Below are 21,005 nucleotides of genomic sequence, written 5' to 3' on the forward strand. Positions count from 1 at the left end.
TATAGTTAGTCCTTGAGGGTCAATGAGAGGGCTCAGTAGGTAAAAGTGCTGGCCACCAGGTCTTGACAGCTTGAGTTCAACCGTAGGAACCGAATAGCGGAGGGAGAGAACCGACTTCTGCAAGTTGGTCTCCGACCTCCACACTTGCCCTGGTACATGCAAGCACAAACACACATTTTTAAGAATTTGACTTAATTGTGTGGCATATCTCTGGGGGTTGAGTCAGCCTGGTCTATATAGGAAATTCCCAGTCAGACAATAAGACCCTGTCTCAGAAAAACAAACTGAAGTCACTGGTGCAGTGGTGGCCCACACACTTAATTTCTGCACTCAGGAGAAAGAGGCAGGTGGATCACTGAGTTCCAGGCCAGCCTGGTCACAGAGTGAGTTCTAGGACAGCTAGGACTACACAGAGAAACTGTCTCTTTTTTTAAAAAAGATTTATTTATTATATCTATAAGTACACTGTGGCTGTTTTCAGGCACACCAGAAAAGGGCATCTGATCTCATTACGGATGGTTGTGAGCCACCATGTGGTTGCTGGGAATTGAACTCAGGACCTCTGAAAGAGCAGTCAGTGCTCTTAACCACTGAGCCATCTCTCCAGTCCACTCTGTCTCAAAAACAAAAAACAAACAAACAAACAAAAAAAGTGGGGGTGGGAGATGGGGACAAAAAAAGCAACTTGTTTAAAATTTAAATTGTACATTTGTGAGAAATGATAATGCTGGTCAGTCACCTTGGTTGTGGGAGAGGGGCTTTGGGAGATCAGAGAAGAAAGACAGGCGTAGTGTACTGATAAGGTGGGCACTGAGTTTAATTAAAGAATTTGCCTTGTGGGTACCTACCTATAACCCAGACTGGTGTATAGTAGAAGATGACTTTGAATTAATTCTTCTGTCTTGGCCTCCCTGTGTTGAACCACTGTGCTGAGGATTTATGTGGCACTAGGGATCGAGCCCAGGGTTTCATGTGTTTTAGAATACCAGATGAGCTAGATCACTAGCCCTACCCCCTTTCCTAAGTGCCACACCATGTTACCTACTAAGCGCTCTGCTGATTGTCCGGTTTGCAGCTGCCTCACGCAGGACTTCTCCCCCTGTGCCTCTGGCCAGTGATGTGATCTATAGAAGTCTGAGCCATTTGCCCCACGGGCTTGCTGTCTGAACTCCAAAACCCAGCTGGGGATCAAGCCAAACTTCAGTTCTGTCAGAATCACCCTCGTGCTTGATGCCCTTTGTCTTCAAGTGTGATCTGCTTGTGTACACGCCAGGGTGGGTGTATGGAGGTCAAAGTGCAACCTCAGATAGAGGTCCTCGGCTTCCACCTTGTTTGAGATAGGGTCTCGATTTGTTTTCCCCCTGCTGTCTGTGCTAGGCTAGCTGTCTCTGAAGAATCACACCACACTAGAAACAGGTATTTTCAGCAAGTAATACAATCTTCATTGGCGGGGCGGGGTACAGAGCGCAGCTCCAGGCTTGGTCAGGAATATTCCCAGTATTCTGGCATCACTGAGCATGACGGCATGACTGCTTAGCTCGAACTCATCACCATCGCTAAACCCTTGGTTCATTGGTATCGTTTTGTTTAGGAAAGAAACTAATATTAAATGTGTCATGCTAAGAACCTACCTTAGTTACCTTACTGTGGTAAAATACCCGTCAAAGGCTGGAAAGATGGCTTATGTTTAAGACTGCATACTGCAAACTGCTTTTAGGAGGGATCTGAATGTTGTTTCTAGCACCTATGTGAGGTGGCTCATGAGTGCAGTGACCCCAGCCCCGGGAGATGCTGTCACTCTTCTGGCCTCTCTGCACTCAATTCACAAGCACAAATCCCCTGTCCCAGACACAGGCTCCAGCTATGTAGTCCTGGCTGGCCTGAAGCTCTTTTAGACCTCTGGAGTGCTGGCTGCATGAACCATGCCTGGCTGCCCAATCCCATTTTATTCATTTATTCATTCGTTCATTCATTCATTCTGCCTTCGTGTATGCCTGCATGCCAGAAAGGGACACCATATTTCATTATAGATGTCTAGATGGTTATTGTTGGGGTTTGGGTGTTACCACACAAACCATGCATACACCAATCTCAGTTAAACAAGAATAGTCAGTCTATTGGACACACACCATAATGCTGGATGTCCAGGTCTACAAGAAGGGAAAACCTACTTGTGGCACCAGTCTGTCCTCAAGGCAGGCTCTTCATATGAAAAATCAGGTTCAAAAATTTGAAGGCAAGCCATGAAGTGGTACAACATTTTTGGCTAACTAGACAAAGTATTATCAGCTAACCTTTAATCTGATTGAGGTAAGGGGGTGGGGGTAGACAGGTGGTGAACAGGGAATTTCAGAACAATGAGTTAACAGGGTACAAGTAATTCAGCCACACCTTTGGGGCTTATAAGAAGCATTCTTCAGTGTCAGCTATGGGTAATTTCTTCTGGGAAGTGGAGTCTGAGAACCTGAACTTAATTTCACTGATGAGAAAAATGGAGTCTGAATACAAAATGGCTGCAGTTGTGTTAAAAGGAGCAGGCCTCAACAGTCATGAGTCACCATGTAGTTGCTGGGAATTGAACTCAGGACCTCTGGAAGAACAGCTAGAACTCCAAACCTCTGGGCCATTTTCTCTAGTCCTGCCCATCTCATTTTTATATTGACTCTCAAGAGTCATTTCTTAGCTGGGCAGTAGTTGTTCATACCTTCAATTCCAGCACGTAAGAGGCAGAGGGAGGCAGATCTCTGAGTTCAAGTCCACCCTGGTCTACAGAGTGAGTTTTAGGACAGCCAGAACTACATAGAGAAGCTACCTTCAAAACAAAACAAAAAAGACTACTTTCTCTCCATATGGAATCTGTTAACAAACTCAAATCTTCAGGCCTGAAAGTGCTTCTCCCATGCTGAGAGATGTTCTGAGAGTTTTATCGTGTTGAAGCTTCCTGAGTCCCATTTTCCCTTTGAGACAGTTTTTCTATAAGCCAGGGTGGCCTAGGATTCACTATGTAATCCAAAATTGACCTCAAACATGGCAGTCCTCATGTTGCAGCTGCCCAAGTGATGGCATTACAAGTGTCAGCCACTGAATCAAACGAGTCATGTCGTTTTTTGCTCCTGCCAGTGGCAAACAGCCACTTGCTTTTGCTAGAGATCCTGCCCATGTGTTGAAGCTCTGCTGTCCTAACTGCTGTATCATGTCAAAGACACTCGAGGAGTTAAAAAACATGTTGCCACCCCCATTACAGTTTTCTGAGAGCAAGGGAAATCTTTAAAAACATTACCTCCATATCTCAGGAGCTAGTATCATGACATATGACAAATGACCCAAATAAACCTGGCGACCAGGAAGGTAGTATCAAGGCCAACATTAGGACTCACTTCCTTCCTGGTGTGGGGCACACTTTTACACACCTAGTACTTCGGAAGCAGAGAAGAAAGATCTTGAGTTAAGGCCAGTAAGGCCACTCGGTGACTGCTAGGATAACCTGGGCTATTACAGAGTGGACCCTGTGTCCAACCAAAGGCTTCCTCCCTGGAATTAGAAAACAGCAGGAATGGGAAGACACACTGATGCTGGGAGCAAGGGCTGGAGATTAAACAGAGTGACACCTGGGGAAATGACTCAGTTGATAAAGGTTGCAGGAACATACCAACCAGACATCAGTCTCCAGAACCTGCATTACACAAGGAAAAAATAAGCCTCCTTGTGTGTGGTGGCATACACCTTTCACCCCAGCACTTAGACTTAGGAGGCAGAGGCAGACAGATCCATGAGATCCATGAGTTCCAGGTCAGCTAGGGCTCCAAAGACCCAGTTTTTAAAAAAAAAAAAAAGCAGCCAGGTGATAGCCTGTGTCGTCATCCCAGTACTGGAGAAGGAGGAACAGGAAGATCTCTGGGGCTTGCTGTTAGCCTGCCCTAATCGGTCAGCTCTAGGGCAGTACTTGAGGAATAATGCCTAGTGACAGTGTCAACCTCTGGTATATACATGCACACACACACACACACATCTACACATGCATACACACATACATACACCTACCTACACAGAAAGACTGTCCTGTGTAGCTGCTCTTTGCTACTTGTGGATTCTTCTTTTTCACACACCCTTTATCCCTGCCTCCAGTTTTACCCCCTATCACTAGATAGGTGAGAAAGATGGGGGGCAGGAGAGAAATTAGATTCGGGGATCTCTTTCTTGTTTCTTCTTTGGGCACAACTACCAACGAATCAAACCAACCTACCTGAATGGCTGACAACCTATTGGGGCCCTAGCATTTATACACTCTCTGAAAAGTTCCCACAATTTCAAATATCACACAATTGCAGAAATTATCTGCAGTTGGCAAAACCATAAATAGCCCTAGATAGCCTGGAACTCACTATGTAGACTAGTGTGGGAACTCACAGAGATCCACTTGCCTCTGAGTGCTAGATTACAGGTATAGGTTACCACATAGGCTACCACACCTGCTGTGAGCAGTATTTTTTTTTTTTAAGATTTATTTGTGTGTGTGTTATTTGTGTGTGTGCATGCACACACATGCATGTGCCAAATGTGTGACGGGAGCCCAAAAGAGAACATCCAGTCCTCTAGATCTGGAGTTACAGGTGGTTGTGAGCCAACATGGGAACTGAGCTGGGGTCCTCTGTAAAAAGTTAGGGTTTTTACTTGCTAAGCCATTTCTCCAAGCCAAATAATGTTCTATATGTGTCTCCTTTGCCTGCATGCATATTTGCGCACTTGGAGTGGGCAGTGTCCCCCATGGTCAGAGGGCATCAGATCTTTCTCTGGAACTGAGTGACAAGGTGGTTAGCCACAGTTCTGGCAACTAGGTGAAACTTTGCATTCTACCAGAGCAACCGTGCTCTTCAACACGGAGACATGTCTGCAGCCCCTGGGCAGAATCTTAAAACGCTCGATTTATGAAGCAGTTGTTCGTCCTAATTCTAAATAGTTAGAGTATAAACGACAAGATTCAGAGCTTTACTGATTTCCAGGGAAACCATAATAAAACTATGGTAGTCTTAGCTTTTCACCTCAGCTTGCAAAAGTAGCTGAGATGATCAACCTTGAGGAGAGACTTAGTTTTGTGTCAGTTTCAGACAATCCTCAGTCAAACTTGCTCCCTTTGTGAAGCTGCACTCAGTGGAGAACTGTTTGAAGACGTTGCTCGCCTCATGGTGGGTGGGCAGGTTCTAGCAAATGGGAAGGAAAGGGTGGCAATCAAAGTATGGCCAGACAGGAATATCTTGGTGACCTTGGGCGAATCCTCTTGGGGAATGTGTTTGTCGCTTCCAGGCAGGGCAACACCTAGTACGTCCCCTTCTGTGGGCAATTTGGTATCAGGTTCTTCCTAGGAGAAATATGGCCCGCCCAAGCCAGTATTGGGCACAAGGGCTGTAAGGGCCCAAGGAGTCTTTAGTGGCATTTCATATTCTGCCTAGGATTCCTCGTGCACGTTCCCAGAGGCTCCTGCCAGGGGTCTGATCGTGTCTGTGAAAAGTCAGGGGGGCTCTTTCTCAACCTCTGTCGCCCTCCTGGTATAAGATGCACCCCAATTAGCAGGGAGGGCCGTGCGACCTCGGAAAAGTCAAGCAAAACAGTAACCAAGGCCTTGTCTAGTGACTCTGAGGCCCCACCCACGAGACCTCATCCCGTGCTTGTCATCTGACAGCTCGACCCTGACACCCTCACCCCTGCTCTTCATCCGGGAACCTCACCCAGGACCGCCCTCCCGTGGACTTCCGTCGCCGGAAGTGACGCAGAGCGCCAGCCTTCTGGCAGTGGAGAGTGGTCCCGGAAAGGCTGGTGCAGCTCAGCGAGGAGCGTCTCCGTGACGGTACAGTCTCTAGACCCGCCTCTCCACTTGGGTGAGTCCGGGGGAGCCGTTGTCGCGTCGCCGTGGAAGCGAAGGCTTGTTTGGCCCGCGGGGCAGACGCGCAGGAAGCGCCGCGTGCGGGCTGACGGCTGTTCCCGGAGCTGGGGCGCGCGGAAGGCCGGACTCGCGGCCCTGTTTTCCTCTCATCCCAGGTTCGTGGCTAAGCCCAGGGAGCCGGGGTGGCCCTGCGGTGCGAACCCAGTGCCCGGGTCCCGGTGGCAGCTTGGTCTTGTGGCCCGCTTCGCCTTCTGGGGATCGAACCTTTGCCTAAAAGGGAAGTAGGTGGAGGGTGGCTCTGGGCGAGGCCTTCGATTGGGCCAGGAGCCTAGAGGAGGGTGCTGGAAGGTGGATCGAACCCCGGCCCGTCCTTGGGTCTGAAGGACACCTGGCTCCTCAGAGCCCTTCCTCATGCTACGCCCCGGTTGTTCGATCAGACTGCCCTAAGGGTAGGTCTCCTAAGTGAGTTGTTATTTATTGGGCCCATTGAGTAATGCAGAACGGCCTGACCGGTTACCACATGATTCCTAAGGGGCCTGCTTTTGAGAAAAACAATGAGTAATCTTAACTGGCATGTTTCTCTGGGTCTCAACTTGAGTCTCTAAATACTTAAGACGCCCTATAGAAAGATTTACGCTACTGTACTATGTGGAAAAATTTTTTAATGGTAGTTATTGTTTTTGTTGTTTTGTTTTTGTTTTTGTTTTTTTTTGACAGCTTTGAGGCTAACCTCTTGCCTACATCTTCCGAGAGCTGGGATTACAGGCCGAGTGATACATATTTTTTTAATACCTCAGATTTGGGATTTTTCAGCAGACTCTGAATAATATCGAATTATTATACCTTACTGTTTGGGTTTTAAGTTTTGAAACTGAATGGTACTATTTTTTTTGTGAAGGGAGAGGGTGTTAGATATTGAAGTCAGGGTCTTGTGCATATTAGGAAGTACTCTACCCTTGAGTAATACATATATCCAGCTCCTGTGTTGTTTATTTTGGTAACTATTATTAGGTTTTTTTCCCTTCTTGGGCCCGAATTACCATACATTTTAACTAATTGCATATAGAGAAACTTAGGTCTGTGGGCAGTGGCAAACTGAAATCGAATGGGGATGGGTTTCAAGACGGGTTCTCTGTGTAGTACTGACTGTTCTGGAACTTGATCTGTAGATCAGGCTGGCCCAAACTCCTATCTACCTGTTTCTGCTTCACCAGTGCTGGAATTAAAGGCTTGCACTACCACCTCCTGGCTGTTTTTTAAAACCTGCTTTTAGCTGGGCGTGGTGGTGGGCCTTTAATCCCAGCCCTTAGGTGAATCTCTGAGTTTGAAGCCAGTCTGGTCTTCAAAGTGCATCCAGGACAGCCAGGGCTCTGTTAAAGAGAGACACCATCATGGGAAAAAAAAATGTATTTTTAACTATTTTTTAAAAAATCTATCAAATATAAAATAGTTTGCTAAGTCCTGAGACTATGAAATTATGGGACATCTTAACTTAAGTAATTCCTCCTAATTTCATCCGGCAGTGATGGTCATTGACCCCCTGAACAGGGATGGAGGAAATAACATCCCAAGAAGCAGCAGATTCACCAAGGGTCCAGTTTCAGTCTTTGGAGAGCCAGTCTGAATGCCTTTCCCCAGAGCTTCGGTTTCTGCAGGACACGGAAATGGAGCAGGGATCCACTGGGGGTAAGTCTGAGACAACACTTCTAGGAGGATGGGAATACTAAGGGATGCTGGCCTGGTATCAATGAGAGGGGCCAGGGACTTGAATAAGAAGGTGGGCCTTAAAGGAAGAACTCGAAGGGCGTGGCAGTTGTGAGTCCTGTGGTTTGGGCCTTCTGTTAGTGTGGCTAGTCTTTAATAAGCACATCATCCTGCTTTGGCTGTCTGTCCTTTAGAACATGTGAACTTCACTCTTAAACCACAAGCAGAATAACTTAACACAAGCTGCTTTTGCCACATCTCACTACCCTTACCTGACTTTTACTCCTCCCTCCTCTGTTCCCTTCACTTCGTGTCTCCTCTCCTGATGATTCAGTGTGCTTTACTAACTGCCATTCTATTGCAGCTGCAGTGTTTGTGAATAATTTTGGCCAAGAAAGCAACCATGTCTGTTTAAATGCATAGATGTTACGTACTAACTATACATTCACATAATTAAATAGGTTTTCTCTCCCTTGAATTAGGGACCTGCTATGTAGGCTAGTCTAGTAGTATGCAGGCCATGATCTGAATGAATCTTGTCTCAGCCTCCGTACTACATTGGGAGCGTAGGCATTCAGTACCAACTTAGCTGCTGGTTTTATTATGTAAGAGCTATGTCTTAGTTTTTATAGAATAGCACTTGTGCCTGAGGGAACTTGAAGTACAGATGGTGTATCATTATGGGTAAGGTACTGTGGGGCATTGTTGGAGGGTATAAAGGAAACATGACCCTTGTTTCTGGAAGCCTCACAATGGTTGCAGAGATCGTGCCCAGTAACAAAATGAAGGCAGAATGATGTTTGTAGTAAATGGCATCTTGGAAAATGACAGAAGCTTGTTAAAAACTCTATCATCAAGTCCTTCAACTTTTTTGTTGTTTTGGGTCTCTGCATAGCCCTGGTTGTCCTGTTCACTAGGTAGCTCTGGCCTTGAAGTTAAAGAGATCCACCTGCTTCCACCTCACACCCAGTTCCCTTCAACTCTTCTCAGTCTTAATGTAGTGCAGGTTGGCATTGGACTTGCTATGCCTTGATCACTTTCTATACCCACCTTCTAGGTGCTGAGATTACAATTGTGTGACACCTTGCCTAGTACATGGTGCTGGGGATCAAACCCAGAGCATCATGCATCCCGAGCAAGCATTCCACCAAACCAACTGAGCTATGTCTTCAGGCTTCTTTTTGCTGTTGTTTCTGGTTTTTGAGACCACGTTTTTCACTCTGTAACCCAGGCTGGTCAGGGAATACTGTTTGTTTTTATGTTTTGCCTTGCTCATCATAACAGCAGGTATAATGTTTACCCTTCCATGGAAGGGCTGTCATGTCCTGAGGATAAAGTGAGATTCCTAGTAAAATCCATATCACGGTCCTAAATCTGTGTAAGTAGGAAGGAGCAACCACTGAGGAGGCGTGGACACCTGAAACCTGGTAAATGTTAGCTTTACTAGAATACTGATGTGAAGGAGGATGCCACACACATACCTTGGGCAGGAGAAGTGTTCAGAAAGGAAGCCCCGTGGAAGGGCCGCTCTCACTCTTGGCTCCTTTCTCCTCCCTCAGCTCCACCTGTTCCCCAGGTGCCTGCTCTTCCCCATGAGGGAAGCCCAGGAGACCAGGCAGCTGCGCTCCTGACAGCCAGGTACCAGGTGAGCTTAGGGACCCTCTGCTTTTCCTCAGGGTTTCTTGTTGCTTGAGTGTGGCCTCTCTTTCATCCCATCTGTTAACCCTTGCCTGGAATTTTTTCAGTAGTAATTTGGGAACAGATCATCTTCAGAGACCTGGATTTGACGGAAACGATTTTCCCATCTCCACCACCATCTTTGTCCATGAGTCTATGATGGGTACTCATGGGATTTATTCTCTAAGTTCTCGTCTGTGCTCCCTCCTCCCCAACATAAACAGCTACTAGATGCCCTCTGTGTCATGTTCATTCTCTGGCCATGGTGCTATAGTAGCCCATTCCTGAGAGCAGCCAGAATTATTATTTCAGGAGTTTGTGACATTCGAGGATGTGACTGTGCATCTTACACGAGAGGAGTGGGGATGCCTGGACCCTGTTCAGAGGGAGCTCTACAGAGAAGTGATGTTAGAGAATTATGGAAACGTGGTTTCACTGGGTAAGGACCCTCTTGTTGACCAATTTACCTGTTTGGTTTTCTTTCAGAGTAGGTGTGAGGCTTTTGAGGTGGTCAGTAGAGTGTGCTCAGTTAACAGGTCTTAGACACTCTCAGCCCTTCATCTTTAAGGTGCTTTCCTTTGGGGGGGGTAAATTTAGGGTTACTTTGGGTTATCAGGAGGAGACCTTATACTCCTTATCTATCCCCAGTTTGTTTCTTGCTTTTGAGGGGCAGCAGTTTCCTGTTAGCAAAGAGAAACTTGGTTGTCCTTTGACTAAGTTCTCCCTTTTCTTTCCTCCTCTCTTCTCTCCCTTCTCTCCTCCCTCCTTCCCTCCGTCTTCCTTCCCTCTCCCTCTTTCTTTTAAATAGAGCCTTAAGGATCATCTCAACCCCCTAGCTGGACTCTTGATTCCTTTGTGCCCTGTATCTGAGATTTTTTCATTAAAGAAACACATTTAAAAGACAGGCTAAAATCTCTTGATGAGTAGTCACTTTTTTAAGATCCTCAAACTCTTCTTCAAACAAGCAGGTTTGAGAGCCCTTTAAAGGTGTGACTCGCTGTATTTCTCATTGGAGTGCATCACCTAGGTGATAATCCCAAGTAACTTTACCCCAGCATCAGAAGGGTCAAAATGTGCCATACTATGTGGGCTAAATTCTTAAATCATGGTTCCCTGTTTTAAGGATACCTGAGATGAGGTAACCTATAGTGTTGAGAAATACCCCTGAGGTGGGCAGGGAAGGGACCTGGCTGTTGACAGCCCACTTGATGTGAGCTTTCTCGTGTCCCCTACCCTCACTGCAGCTTTTTTAGCCTGTCTTTGATCTTGCATACATTCTTTGTGCATTTACATCTATAGTATAGTTAACCCCCCCATTTTTACTTTTTGTTGGCATATAGGGCTTTTTTTTTTTTTTTAAAACTTTCCTGATTACATGCTAGATTTAAGAAACTTTCTTACATGTGGGAGGCAGTTTGCTCATTGGGAAGGTTTTTCGTATGTTTTCCATTCCTGGCTCTTTGATCTTTATAGGCATACTTCTCCGCCTTCCCACCACCCGGATTCATTGTGTGAATTCCTGCCCAGCCCTGAGTCATACCCAGGCAAGTGCTTTCTCTGGAGAAACACTTGCAGTCCTTACGGCAGGAATCACCAAGAGATGGCCCAAGTATCGGCTTTCCATCGGGAGTGCTCGTCCCAGCTTGGAAACTCCTTTTCCAAGATTGTAAGATATCAAACTTGGTTGATGGAATATATGTTTCTTGGGATGCCACCATTATGTAAAGATGCTGCTCCCTAAATGACGTGGTGAATTTCTAACACAGAAGCCTACCTTACAATCACGTGTATTTGGAACTCAGTTCATTCATAAACCACACTTGATGATCAGCTATTTGTGTGAAACACCACAAAGCTAATACTCTCTCTTCAGCTGACATCTTTTTCTGTTATTTTAGGGTAGGGAACAGAGGCCGTGTGCTCTTTCTAGAGTGAGTATAGCTGTCCACTGTGACACCTCACTGGTGACCCCGACTTCCCTCATGTATGGTTATCATTTTCTACTTCCTTTAAGTTCTGTCTTCTTGGACCTGATTCTTTGTGGTACCTAACCAATTGCTGTATTTATATTACCTTTCCTAATTAAGTGTTTTGATGCTGTCTTTGATAGAGGGGAAGTAGGGGGTACAAAAATTAAATAGTTCAGGGTATCAAAATGGATGTATTTTTTTAAAGCTTTGTAAATTGTAAAATGATCTATATATAATTGTAAACTACTGTTAATTTTACCTAATACAGAATTTCCAACAGTTCACTTGTGTACTTTTTGTAGTAAAGAAATTTTGTAGTAGTTTATTTAATTCAAGCTCATATACCACCAAGTGGAACTTTACTTCATTTTATCTTGTCATCTTTTCACACACAAAGGACACACATATATCCATACCCGCATGCACTATAAGAAGCCCTCCTACACTACCCAGCTTGCTTTTGTGACCAAGCCAGCATATTCTTAGCAGCTATTTTAACATCTTTGGAAATTCACTTTATCTTTGTGGGTCCACCATACTCCATCTGAAACATAAGGTTATATAAGCATTTACTAATTGTACTTAGTGTTTGGGTAGTAAGACCTTTATGGTTCAATCCATGGCTTAGTGTCTCCAGCTCATGTATTAACCATGGCTGTGTTTGTGTCTATCACAGGCACCAAGGGTAGTCCTTGATAGTGTGTGCACTAGACAGCAGTAAATAAACCAAAGGCAGAGTTTACAGCAGCAATTTCCATAGAATGTTTCCTGTTGTCATGGCTATTTACTGTATGCTACGTGCTGTGTATATTTCATTTAATCCTTGCCATTGCTCGACAACAAGCAGAGGATATTACTCTTTAAATAGCTTCTTTTAAAGCCTTTAAGCCCAGCGCTAGGGAGGCAGGAGGCCGATCTTGAGTTTGAGGTCAGTCTAATCTATATTGAGTTTCAGGGCACACATGGCTACACAGAGAAATCTTGTCTCAAACAAAAAAAAAAAAAAAACAAAAACAAAAACAAAAACCAAAGAACAAAGCAAAAACTTCTTTAAAAGTTACATGTTGAGGCCAGAGGACAACTTTCCAATCAGTTTTCTCTTTGTGCTATGTGGGTTCTGGGGATTGAACCCAGGTCACTAGGCTTGATGACAGGCTCCTTTGCTAAGTCATCTCACTGGCCATAGAGGGTAGTATTGATTTCTTCTGAGGAAACTGAGGCTCTGAGAAGTTAGGCTTGGGACCTGCCTCTGTCCCTGAAGCACATCTTTTCTTAGCATTTTATGCCTTTGACACAATAGGTCCAATCATGTGTTTGTTTTAAGCCAGGTATTCTGTAACTCTATATATAGGCCAATCAGGCTTCCTCCCGAGTGCTGGGATTAAAGGCATGGGCTAGGCGGGTTATGGTGATACACAGATTTAATCCCAGCACTTGGGAAGTAGAGGTAGATGTGTCTTTCTGAAGTTAAGGCCAGCCAGAGATAAACAGTGACACTTTGTCTCAAAAACAAAGGAAACCAAATGAAAAATAGGTTTAGTCCACCGCCATGCCTGGCATTCATGACATTTTCTCTCGAGACAAGGATTCTCTATGTAGCTCTGGCTATCCTGGAGCTCACTCAGACCAGACTGGTCTCAAATTTATAGAGATCCGCCTGCCTCTGCTTTCCAGGTGTTGGAATTAAAGGCATGCACCACCACAAACCGGCCTCGTGTCATAGTTTACAGAATGAATATTACTTTTTCATGTCAGGGATATAAAACCCAGGCCGTATGTGTGGAGGCAGCTGTTCTAATGAAGCTTAGTAGTGCTTTGTTTTGATGTGAAAGACCCAAGTTAAGAGTCCAAAAGGTGATTGACTACTTAAACCTCAACTGGGATTCAGAAATAGTGAATGCCTTCAGTTTTTACTAGTTCTTGAATATTCTCCCGTGTTTCCTACTTTCCAGTCCAATGCTCTTAAAAAATATTTTTTAGATTAGTTCATTTAATTTTACGTCTTTTTTGCTTGAATGTATTTGTACCATGTTCATGACTGGTACCCATGGAGGTCAGAAGAAGGCATTTGAATACTTTGGAAGTTATAGATAGTTATGCACCACCATGAGTACTGGGAATTAAACTGGGGTCCTCTCCAAGAGCAACAAGTACTCTTAACATCTGAGCCATCTCTCCAGTCCCCAAGTGCCCTTTTTATAAAATTGGGTAGCTCTTATATTGACAGGTATAAAATTAGCACTCTGTAACTGTTTTTAAGTATGTTGTTCAAAAGAAGTGATGACTACAAGATTCATGGATCAGTTATTAAGGATCATTATTAGTGGTGATAATGCCTGAGACCAATTTAAAAAAATTTTTTAAAGTTCATTGTTATTTTGCCTTCATGTATCTTTGAAGGTATCTGATTCCTGGGACTGGAGTTAAAGTTGTGAGCTGCCATGTGGGTGCTGGGAATTGAACCCCAGTCCTATGGAAGAGCAGCCAGCACTCTCAACCACTGAGCCAGGGAAAGGTGGGGCTGAGTTCCATCCCTATCCATATTTGAATGTTGATGGGTCCAGTCTTGTGTAAGTAACCAACCACTGCTGCTGTGAGCTCATGAAAGCAACGGCTTTTGTTTCACAGCCCCTCCTCCACCCTCTCTGTAATGTTCCTTGATTCATAGAAGGGTGATGGAGATGTTCTCTTTAGGGCTAAGCACTCAAATGTAACTTGTTCTCAACTCTGACTAGTCTGCATTAACCATTGCCCTGCGTGCTTCTGCATATAGAGCCTTTTAGCATAGCTGAAATCAGCACTAATTTAGTATAACTATATTTAGAAGTCAGTTTGACACCATATTCTTTTAGGAAAACAGAAGCAAAACCTATCTATAATCTTTCCAGTTGTGTATTTTTTACCAGGTTTATACTGTCAGGCATACATTCTCTCCTTTTGGCCTCAAATCCAATCAGGAAGTGTTTGGTTATCCCAATAATAGTCATGGCACTATTAGATCAATTGGTACAGCTTGCCTATTAAGGAGATACTGTAGCTTGAAGGGTTCACAGATAAGACCATTGATGATTTCCTTCCCAGCATAGCACTGAAAGCTAGCCAGCAAAATGGAAATTTCCAACTTAAGTTAATTTGCTTTTTGTTTTTTGTTTCCAGACAGGGTTTCTCTATGTAGCCCTGGCTATCTGGGAACTTAACCTATAGAACTACCTGTCTGTATATTTAAAACTAAGTAGTTTTGGCTGCCAGGAACTTGCTAGGTACACCAGCTGGCTTCAAATCACAAAAATCTTTCTCCTTTCTCTGCCTTCCCAGTTTTGGATTAAAGGTGTGCATTACTACAACCCATCAAAAAAAGACTTACTTTAAATTGCATGCGTGCGTGTTTGCTTGTTTATGTGTGCACGCGTGTGGGTATGAGTGTGTATATCAGGTTTGTGTGCTCACTCTCTATCTCCTTCATTTTCTTTATAGCTGAACAATTGCATTGTTTATATGTACCTCACTGTTATCAGTTCCTCAGTTGACAAGACAACTGAACTGATCTTTATGCTGTTTTTAAGAGTCTATAAACATTATTTATGTGGTAACATGCCAGGATAATGGGGACAAAGTTAGACATGCAATATATAGATAGATTTTTGGAGGTGAAGGACTCAAGCCAAATAATGCATATATGCTCCTTGACACTTCCCATGCTCAGGACATGTAAGAACTGCCCTTTGTGTCTAACAACATCCAAATTGTGTACTAAGCAAGTTTCCTGTTGCTTTAGTATTAAAAGTTGAGCTGCTCAAGCCTGAGGGCAGGTTTGTCCTACTGGTAAAAAGCCTGGGCTATACAGAGTTTCTGGCCAGCAAGGCCTACAAAGTGATACCTGTCTCAAGACACACAGGTGCGTGTGCACACAAACACACACACACCCCACTCACACATGGAGATTTAAGTAGTCCTCTTGACAATAGAATGTTTGTTTTGCATGCACTTTACTATCCTTCCTTCACCATAGCATGGGGTAGTCAGTGTTTATAGCTCTCTCTATATTTAGAATGTGAGGTTCTTCAATTGTTTGAGACGTGTTGGCCCATTTGCTTGGGCTCTCTATCTCCACCATATTTTTCATAAAAGATGTATCCCATAAATGCTTGTTGAGTAAAGTATATGCTAATTCTGATGTGAAGATGTGGCATACCCTTTTTTCCCTATGTTCACTGAAGAAAGTAAAAATATTTGTAAAGTTCCTGGAACATTCAATACTCAAATATATGCAGTGATCAAATTAAGGTAAATAAGCATTTTTATCTCTTCAGTGTTTTTTAGGACAGTGTCTCTTTATGTAGCCCTTGCTGTCCTGGAATTTGCTATGTAGACCAGGGCAGTCCTCTTTAATTATATGTATGTATCTGAGTGTGTGTTTATGTCATATGAGTACAGGTGCCCAGGGAGGCCAGAAGAGTCTTTCAGATTCCCTGGAGCTCAAGTTATAGCCAATGTGAGCTGCCATGTGGATGTTGGGAACCAAACTTAATCCTGCTAGAGCAGTTTAAGTCCTTTTAAATCACTGAGTCACCTGTTTATTTCTTGAGGTGATATGTAGGGAGTTTTAAAACCATAATATTAATTAGAATTATATTGTAAATTGTTTTAACCATTATCTTACTGTGCTGAAGAAGAACCAGAAATAATTTGTTTCGGTGTTCTTTATTAAACTTGTCTGTCTTTAGGATATGGCTAAATTTAATCATTCATTTGTCACTGGTTTGCTGCTATACTTTAAGTTACTGTATAGCATGGGCTTGCATTCCATTTTCAGAATGCCATTTGGTACCTGTAGACCAGGTCTGATGCCAACACTGTGCCCTTGATCACCAAAGTACTAATGATAACTTCTGTGAAGACAGATACACACCCATGCATGAAGTCACTGAATTGTACTTAGCATACCTTTTATCAGAGTACACACTTCAACTCCTTAGAGGACCCAGTCCTCTTCATTCTCCAGATCTTTCTGACAAATACCTTCTTAGAATTTATCTTCTGTATAAGTTTGGTTACATTTAGTAATGGTTACATTACTAAAAAGAAAAGAGGGTAGTGCAGCATATGATGATAAATTGCTATATTCCATTTCCTTCTCTGTGAGCAGGATTTCCAATTTTCAAGCCTGATGGAATCTCTCAGCGGGAACAAGATCTACAAGTCTTTGATCTGGAAACTAAGAATAGAGAAGTCATAAGAGATGACTGTTCAGGTGAGTAAGGCAGAGTCTGTCAGATGAATCCGTGGCAAAGTAAACTCCAGGTGTTGAGCCATGGTCTGGCTGAGCTTTCTCAGCATACAGAGAGCTCTGCCATAATGGAGTAGGGAGAGAGCCTGCTTGTCTCTACAGTTTTAATTTTTTTCATGTAAATTGTGCTAGGTCCCAGTTCAAGTTATGGCTCATTTTTAACCCATTTTTAATGTTTGTTCCTTTGAAATCTCTTATTGGCTGCCTTACTTCTGCTGTGCCCTTATATCTCCTATTGTTTGTTTTGAAGTAAATAAAATTTGCTTATCTTAGAGGATACAAATTATTTAGTTTCCTCCTATTTTTATTTATTTTTATTAAGCACAGGATATAGATTACATTTGCATTTTCTATTTATATATTGTATTAGATGGAGAGACCAGAGAAGAAAACAAGCTGTTGATTCCTAAGCGGAAAATTTCAGAAGAAGTACATTCATATAAAGTGAGAGTAGGAAAATTCAAACAAGATATTGCTCAAGTTCCTGAAACAAGAGAGGTTTATAAGTCTGAGGACAGATTAGAAAGGCTCCAGGAGATTCTAAGAAAATTTCTCTTTCTGGAGAGAGAGTTTAGACAAATAACAATCAGCAAGAAAACTTTCAGCAGTGAGAAGAACACTGAACCCGAAAAAAGCTTCAGTCTAGACTCCACACTTGATACAGATCAAAGAGTTCTTAGAATACAGACCACTGATGACAATAAATATGACATGAACTTCAACCAGAACCCAGCTGTTGGTGAACAGGAACCCATAAATTTAACAGAGAATTTTCAAAGTACTGACTATAAGGAAAGCTTAATGGATCTGTCCCACCTTAATAAATGGGAGAGTATGCCTACTACTGACAGGTCCTATAAATGTGATACATGTGGGAAAACCTTCCATCAGGCCTCAGCTCTTACTAGACATCAGAGAATCCACACAAGAGAGAAACCCTACAAATGTAAGGAATGTGAGAAATCTTTTAGTCAGAGCTCAAGTCTTAGTCGACATAAAAGAATACACACTAGAGAGAAATCCTACAAATGTGAAGCATCTGATAAATCCTGTGATGCACCTGATAAGTCTTGTAGCCAGAGCTCAGATGTGCTTCAACATAAGAAAGTTCATGCCAAAGCCAAGTCTTACAAGTGTGGGACCTGTGAAAGAGTCTTCAGCCGAAGTGTACATCTTACTCAGCATCAGAGAACACATAAGGACACAGTCTGTAAGTGCACCGTGTGTGGCAGTGAGTTCTGCCACACCTCATACTTAGTTGAACATCAGAGACTGCATCATCAAGAGAAGTCCTATGAGTATGATGAATGTGGGCTGGCCTATGCTAAACAGCAAGGAATTCGTTTCCGAGAAAAGCCCTACTCGTGTAATGAATGTGGGAAAGACTTTAGATTGAATTCCCATCTTATTCAGCATCAAAGAATTCACACAGGAGAGAAACTGCATGAATGTAATGAGTGTGGGAAAGCTTTCAGCCAAACCTCATGCCTTATTCAGCATCATAAAATGCACAGGAAAGAGAAATCATATGAATACAACAATTATGAGGAAAGTTTCAGTCACAGTTCCGATCTTACTCTGCAACAAGAAGTTCCCATTAGAGAAAGAGTCTTTGATTGTGATGCATGGGAAGAGAACTTCAATCAGAGAGCGCACCTCATCCAACATGAAAGGGTCCATACCAAAGAGAAACCTTACGAATGCAATGAACTTGGGGAGACATTTAATCAAGTTCAGGCCTCATTCAATATGTGAGAACTGAGACCAGGGGAAGTCACATACGTACTGAATGTGATAATGTCTTCAGTCATAGCTTAGCCCTTGGTCAGTATCAGAGAATTAATACCAGAGAGAAACCCGCTTAATGTGATGAATATTGGGAAGGTTTTTTTTTTTGGGGGGGGGGTGTTAAATTCTTCATTGGCTCCTGTAAATCAATGCTAGATTATATAGAATATGGTACATTTGTCAGATTATTTTCATACCTTAGTCACAGTTGGGGAATTTGTACTGGGGTAAAATTCCACGGTCAAATGTGAAAAAGCCATCAGTCAACTACCTTGTTGGTTCAGTGTCAAATTTGTGCCATGCATAAAGCCTGCGAGGATATAGGTGTGTGTGTGTGAGGAAACTCAAGTTGTACCCCAAGTGCTTGCTCACATTGAAGAACCTAATCCTTGACTCAAGAAATCATTTGGGTGTAGCAAATGTGGCAAATATGTGAGCAGGGGTCCATCTGTCATCAGAATGTTCCAGATGTGAGTCTGGGTATGATATAAATGCTAAGATGAGAACATCTGCACCAGATGAGACTGATAAAATGCAAACAGTGAAATTTAACCACTATTTTCAGGCCTTAACCAGTATCAAAGTATTAGAGAGAAAATGGTTACTTCTGTGCAATTATTCCTATTTAGTCTCAGTCTTTACTGAAGAATAACTGAATCCAGAAGACAATTGGTGAACAAAGTCATTTTCTCAACAGTGTCCTTTAATAAGTATTCTAAGTAGGTACGAGCATCTTAGAGAACTCATTTGAGTGAATTTATTTTAATTTGGCCTATACACATTAAAACATTTTTCTTTGAAATTGATTCTTATTCACAGTTTACATAGGATGCTGTTAATGTACCAGTGTTGATATAGCTTCTGGAGAGTAGCTCAGTGAGCCTTCTCTGTTGTTGGCCTAAGTGTTCTCCAAAGGAGACTCAGGTCTGTTCTTTTCTGAGGACCCTACATGCTATTGTTTCTATAGCCACACCCTTGGCTTCCTGTTGATTTCTGCATTCTCTTAGGCATCCTTAAATGGTGTTCTGGTTAACTTCTCACCACCTGATAAAGAGTTACTTCCACTCAGTCATCCATAAGTTTGGAGGATTTAGTCTTCCTGAGTTTGTGGCAGGCACCCAAACACTTGCAAGTGATGTCCAAGATTTTAGCTGCCTTGTTTGCATCCACAGCCCTCTAAAAGAGATGACAAGGACATAGGAGCTAGTAAGACTCCCGTTGGCCTAGCTACATTTATTCAGTGCCTACTTTGCATGTATGTGTACGTTTAGAATTCTTTTATATGCCTATATTGAAGGCCAACAAAATGCTCAGGTCTGCTTTTGATAGGGAAACAACACACAAATCAGAATAAGGAATACAGCCTTCCAATAAAGGTATTGCTGTTAGTGATGTATCTAGACAGTATTTCAAGAGTGGCAGGTCCGTTCCTGGTAAAACCTTAATCATTAGGGTTGCTTCTTTATCTGTTCCCCCTCTACTCCCTTCATCAAGCCAGGGCAGTATTTTGAAGTGTCAAGCTCTGTGCATAATTGTTTGTGCGTTGCCATACTTTGTGTCGGGATGCAGTCTTTGTGGCCCAGGCTGGCCTTGAATTCCTGGGTTCACACAAATTTCCTGTCTCCTAAATAGCTGGGATTAAGGGCATGTGCTCCTGTGCCTAGATTTTATTTTTGTATTTTAATAGCATCTGCAGGCCATATAAAGGATCATGGCTATTTTGATTTATAGAAGTGATCACAGGTGTTGAGTTCAGGGTTACTGCCCTATACTACATAGAGTTCATGATTCTTTCCATGATGTCAAAACATTTTTTTCACCTTAAAATTCATAACATCTTGTGAATAAGAAAAGTGTTATTTAAAATTCAAGTTGTCAATCAAGCAGTTGAGGCTTTCATAGTTCAGATATCATAATGTTCACTAGGGATCCTCAACCAATATATAAAATATGCTGCTCACTGTAAACCTTGTGGCTAACCTCTAGGATAGTCCTACCATTTTACTTCTTTGCCATCAGCAAGCATAGTGTCTCATCAGGGCAAGAAAATCAACATATATCAAATTGATCTAAATGTAAAAGCAAATGAAAAATGCATGTTTTTTGTCCCTGTCAAACATGTATACTCTTACTTATAGAGACCAATAGTCACTTCTGAGGCAGAGGACTTGATTTATCCCTAAGTACTAGAATCTGTAAAAATCACATGTATGCATTTGGGTTAGGAACGTGCTTTTGTACTTCTACTTGAATAAAGGTGTGTTCAGCGCTCTTAGACTCTTTATTTTGAACCAGTTCTGCAGGCCCCAGGCAGAAACACTAGGCACCTTGAAATTCCTCACTATGCCTGCCCCTAGTTCTGTGATATTCACAAGAGTGGTTCACTTTCTATTGATGCTTAGCTTGCCTTTCCACAGACCTCTGCAGCCAGTTAGGATTGAGTGGTTTTGTATTTTAGATTTATTTATTTTAAATGTTCATAAGTTTTTTGCCTGCATATGTATGTGTATATATGTGTGCCTGGAGTCCATAGAAGCCAGAAGACATTAGGTCCCCTGAAACTGGATTTACAAATTTGAGCTACCATGTGTGCTCTAGAAGCAGTGTTCTTAACTGCTAATCCAACTCTCTAGCCCCAGGAATGAGTGTTGGTTCAGTTAGGTTGCTTCAGTACATAAAATCAAACAACTTGTGATTTCAG

General features: G+C 42.8%; 2 protein-coding genes across 5 annotated transcripts in view; both read left to right on the plus strand.

The window, feature by feature from the left end:
* ZKSCAN5 (zinc finger with KRAB and SCAN domains 5) overlaps positions 1 to 21,005 on the plus strand; it is a 68,869-nt gene that overhangs the window by 19,636 nt on the left and 28,228 nt on the right. The window contains exon 8 of the mRNA XM_080941008.1: positions 5,728 to 6,159. Coding sequence (XP_080797134.1) covers positions 5,728 to 6,159 — 432 coding nt within the window. The remainder of the gene's footprint in view (positions 1 to 5,727; positions 6,160 to 21,005) is intronic.
* Positions 5,807 to 20,499, plus strand: ZNF655 (zinc finger protein 655). Of its 4 annotated transcripts, XM_080940814.1 has the most exons (5): positions 5,807 to 6,033; positions 7,402 to 7,564; positions 9,142 to 9,227; positions 9,572 to 9,698; positions 10,733 to 11,511. In XM_080940814.1, the coding sequence occupies exons 2-5, from the start codon at positions 7,429 to 7,431 to the stop codon at positions 10,927 to 10,929; spliced, it is 546 nt and encodes a 181-aa protein (XP_080796940.1). In that variant the 5' UTR covers positions 5,807 to 6,033; positions 7,402 to 7,428; the 3' UTR covers positions 10,930 to 11,511. The 4 variants fall into 4 exon arrangements, with proteins under 4 accessions (XP_080796940.1, XP_080796938.1, XP_080796941.1 ...); XM_080940812.1 differs by lacking the exons at positions 9,142 to 9,227; positions 9,572 to 9,698; positions 10,733 to 11,511 and adding exons at positions 16,376 to 16,480; positions 16,887 to 20,499; XM_080940813.1 differs by lacking the exons at positions 9,142 to 9,227; positions 9,572 to 9,698; positions 10,733 to 11,511 and adding exons at positions 16,376 to 16,480; positions 16,887 to 20,499 and having other exon boundaries at positions 5,809 to 5,873.

The sequence above is a fragment of the Micromys minutus genome, assembly GCF_963924665.1.
Source record: "Micromys minutus genome assembly, chromosome: 29".
Classification (NCBI taxonomy): domain Eukaryota; kingdom Metazoa; phylum Chordata; class Mammalia; order Rodentia; family Muridae; genus Micromys; species Micromys minutus.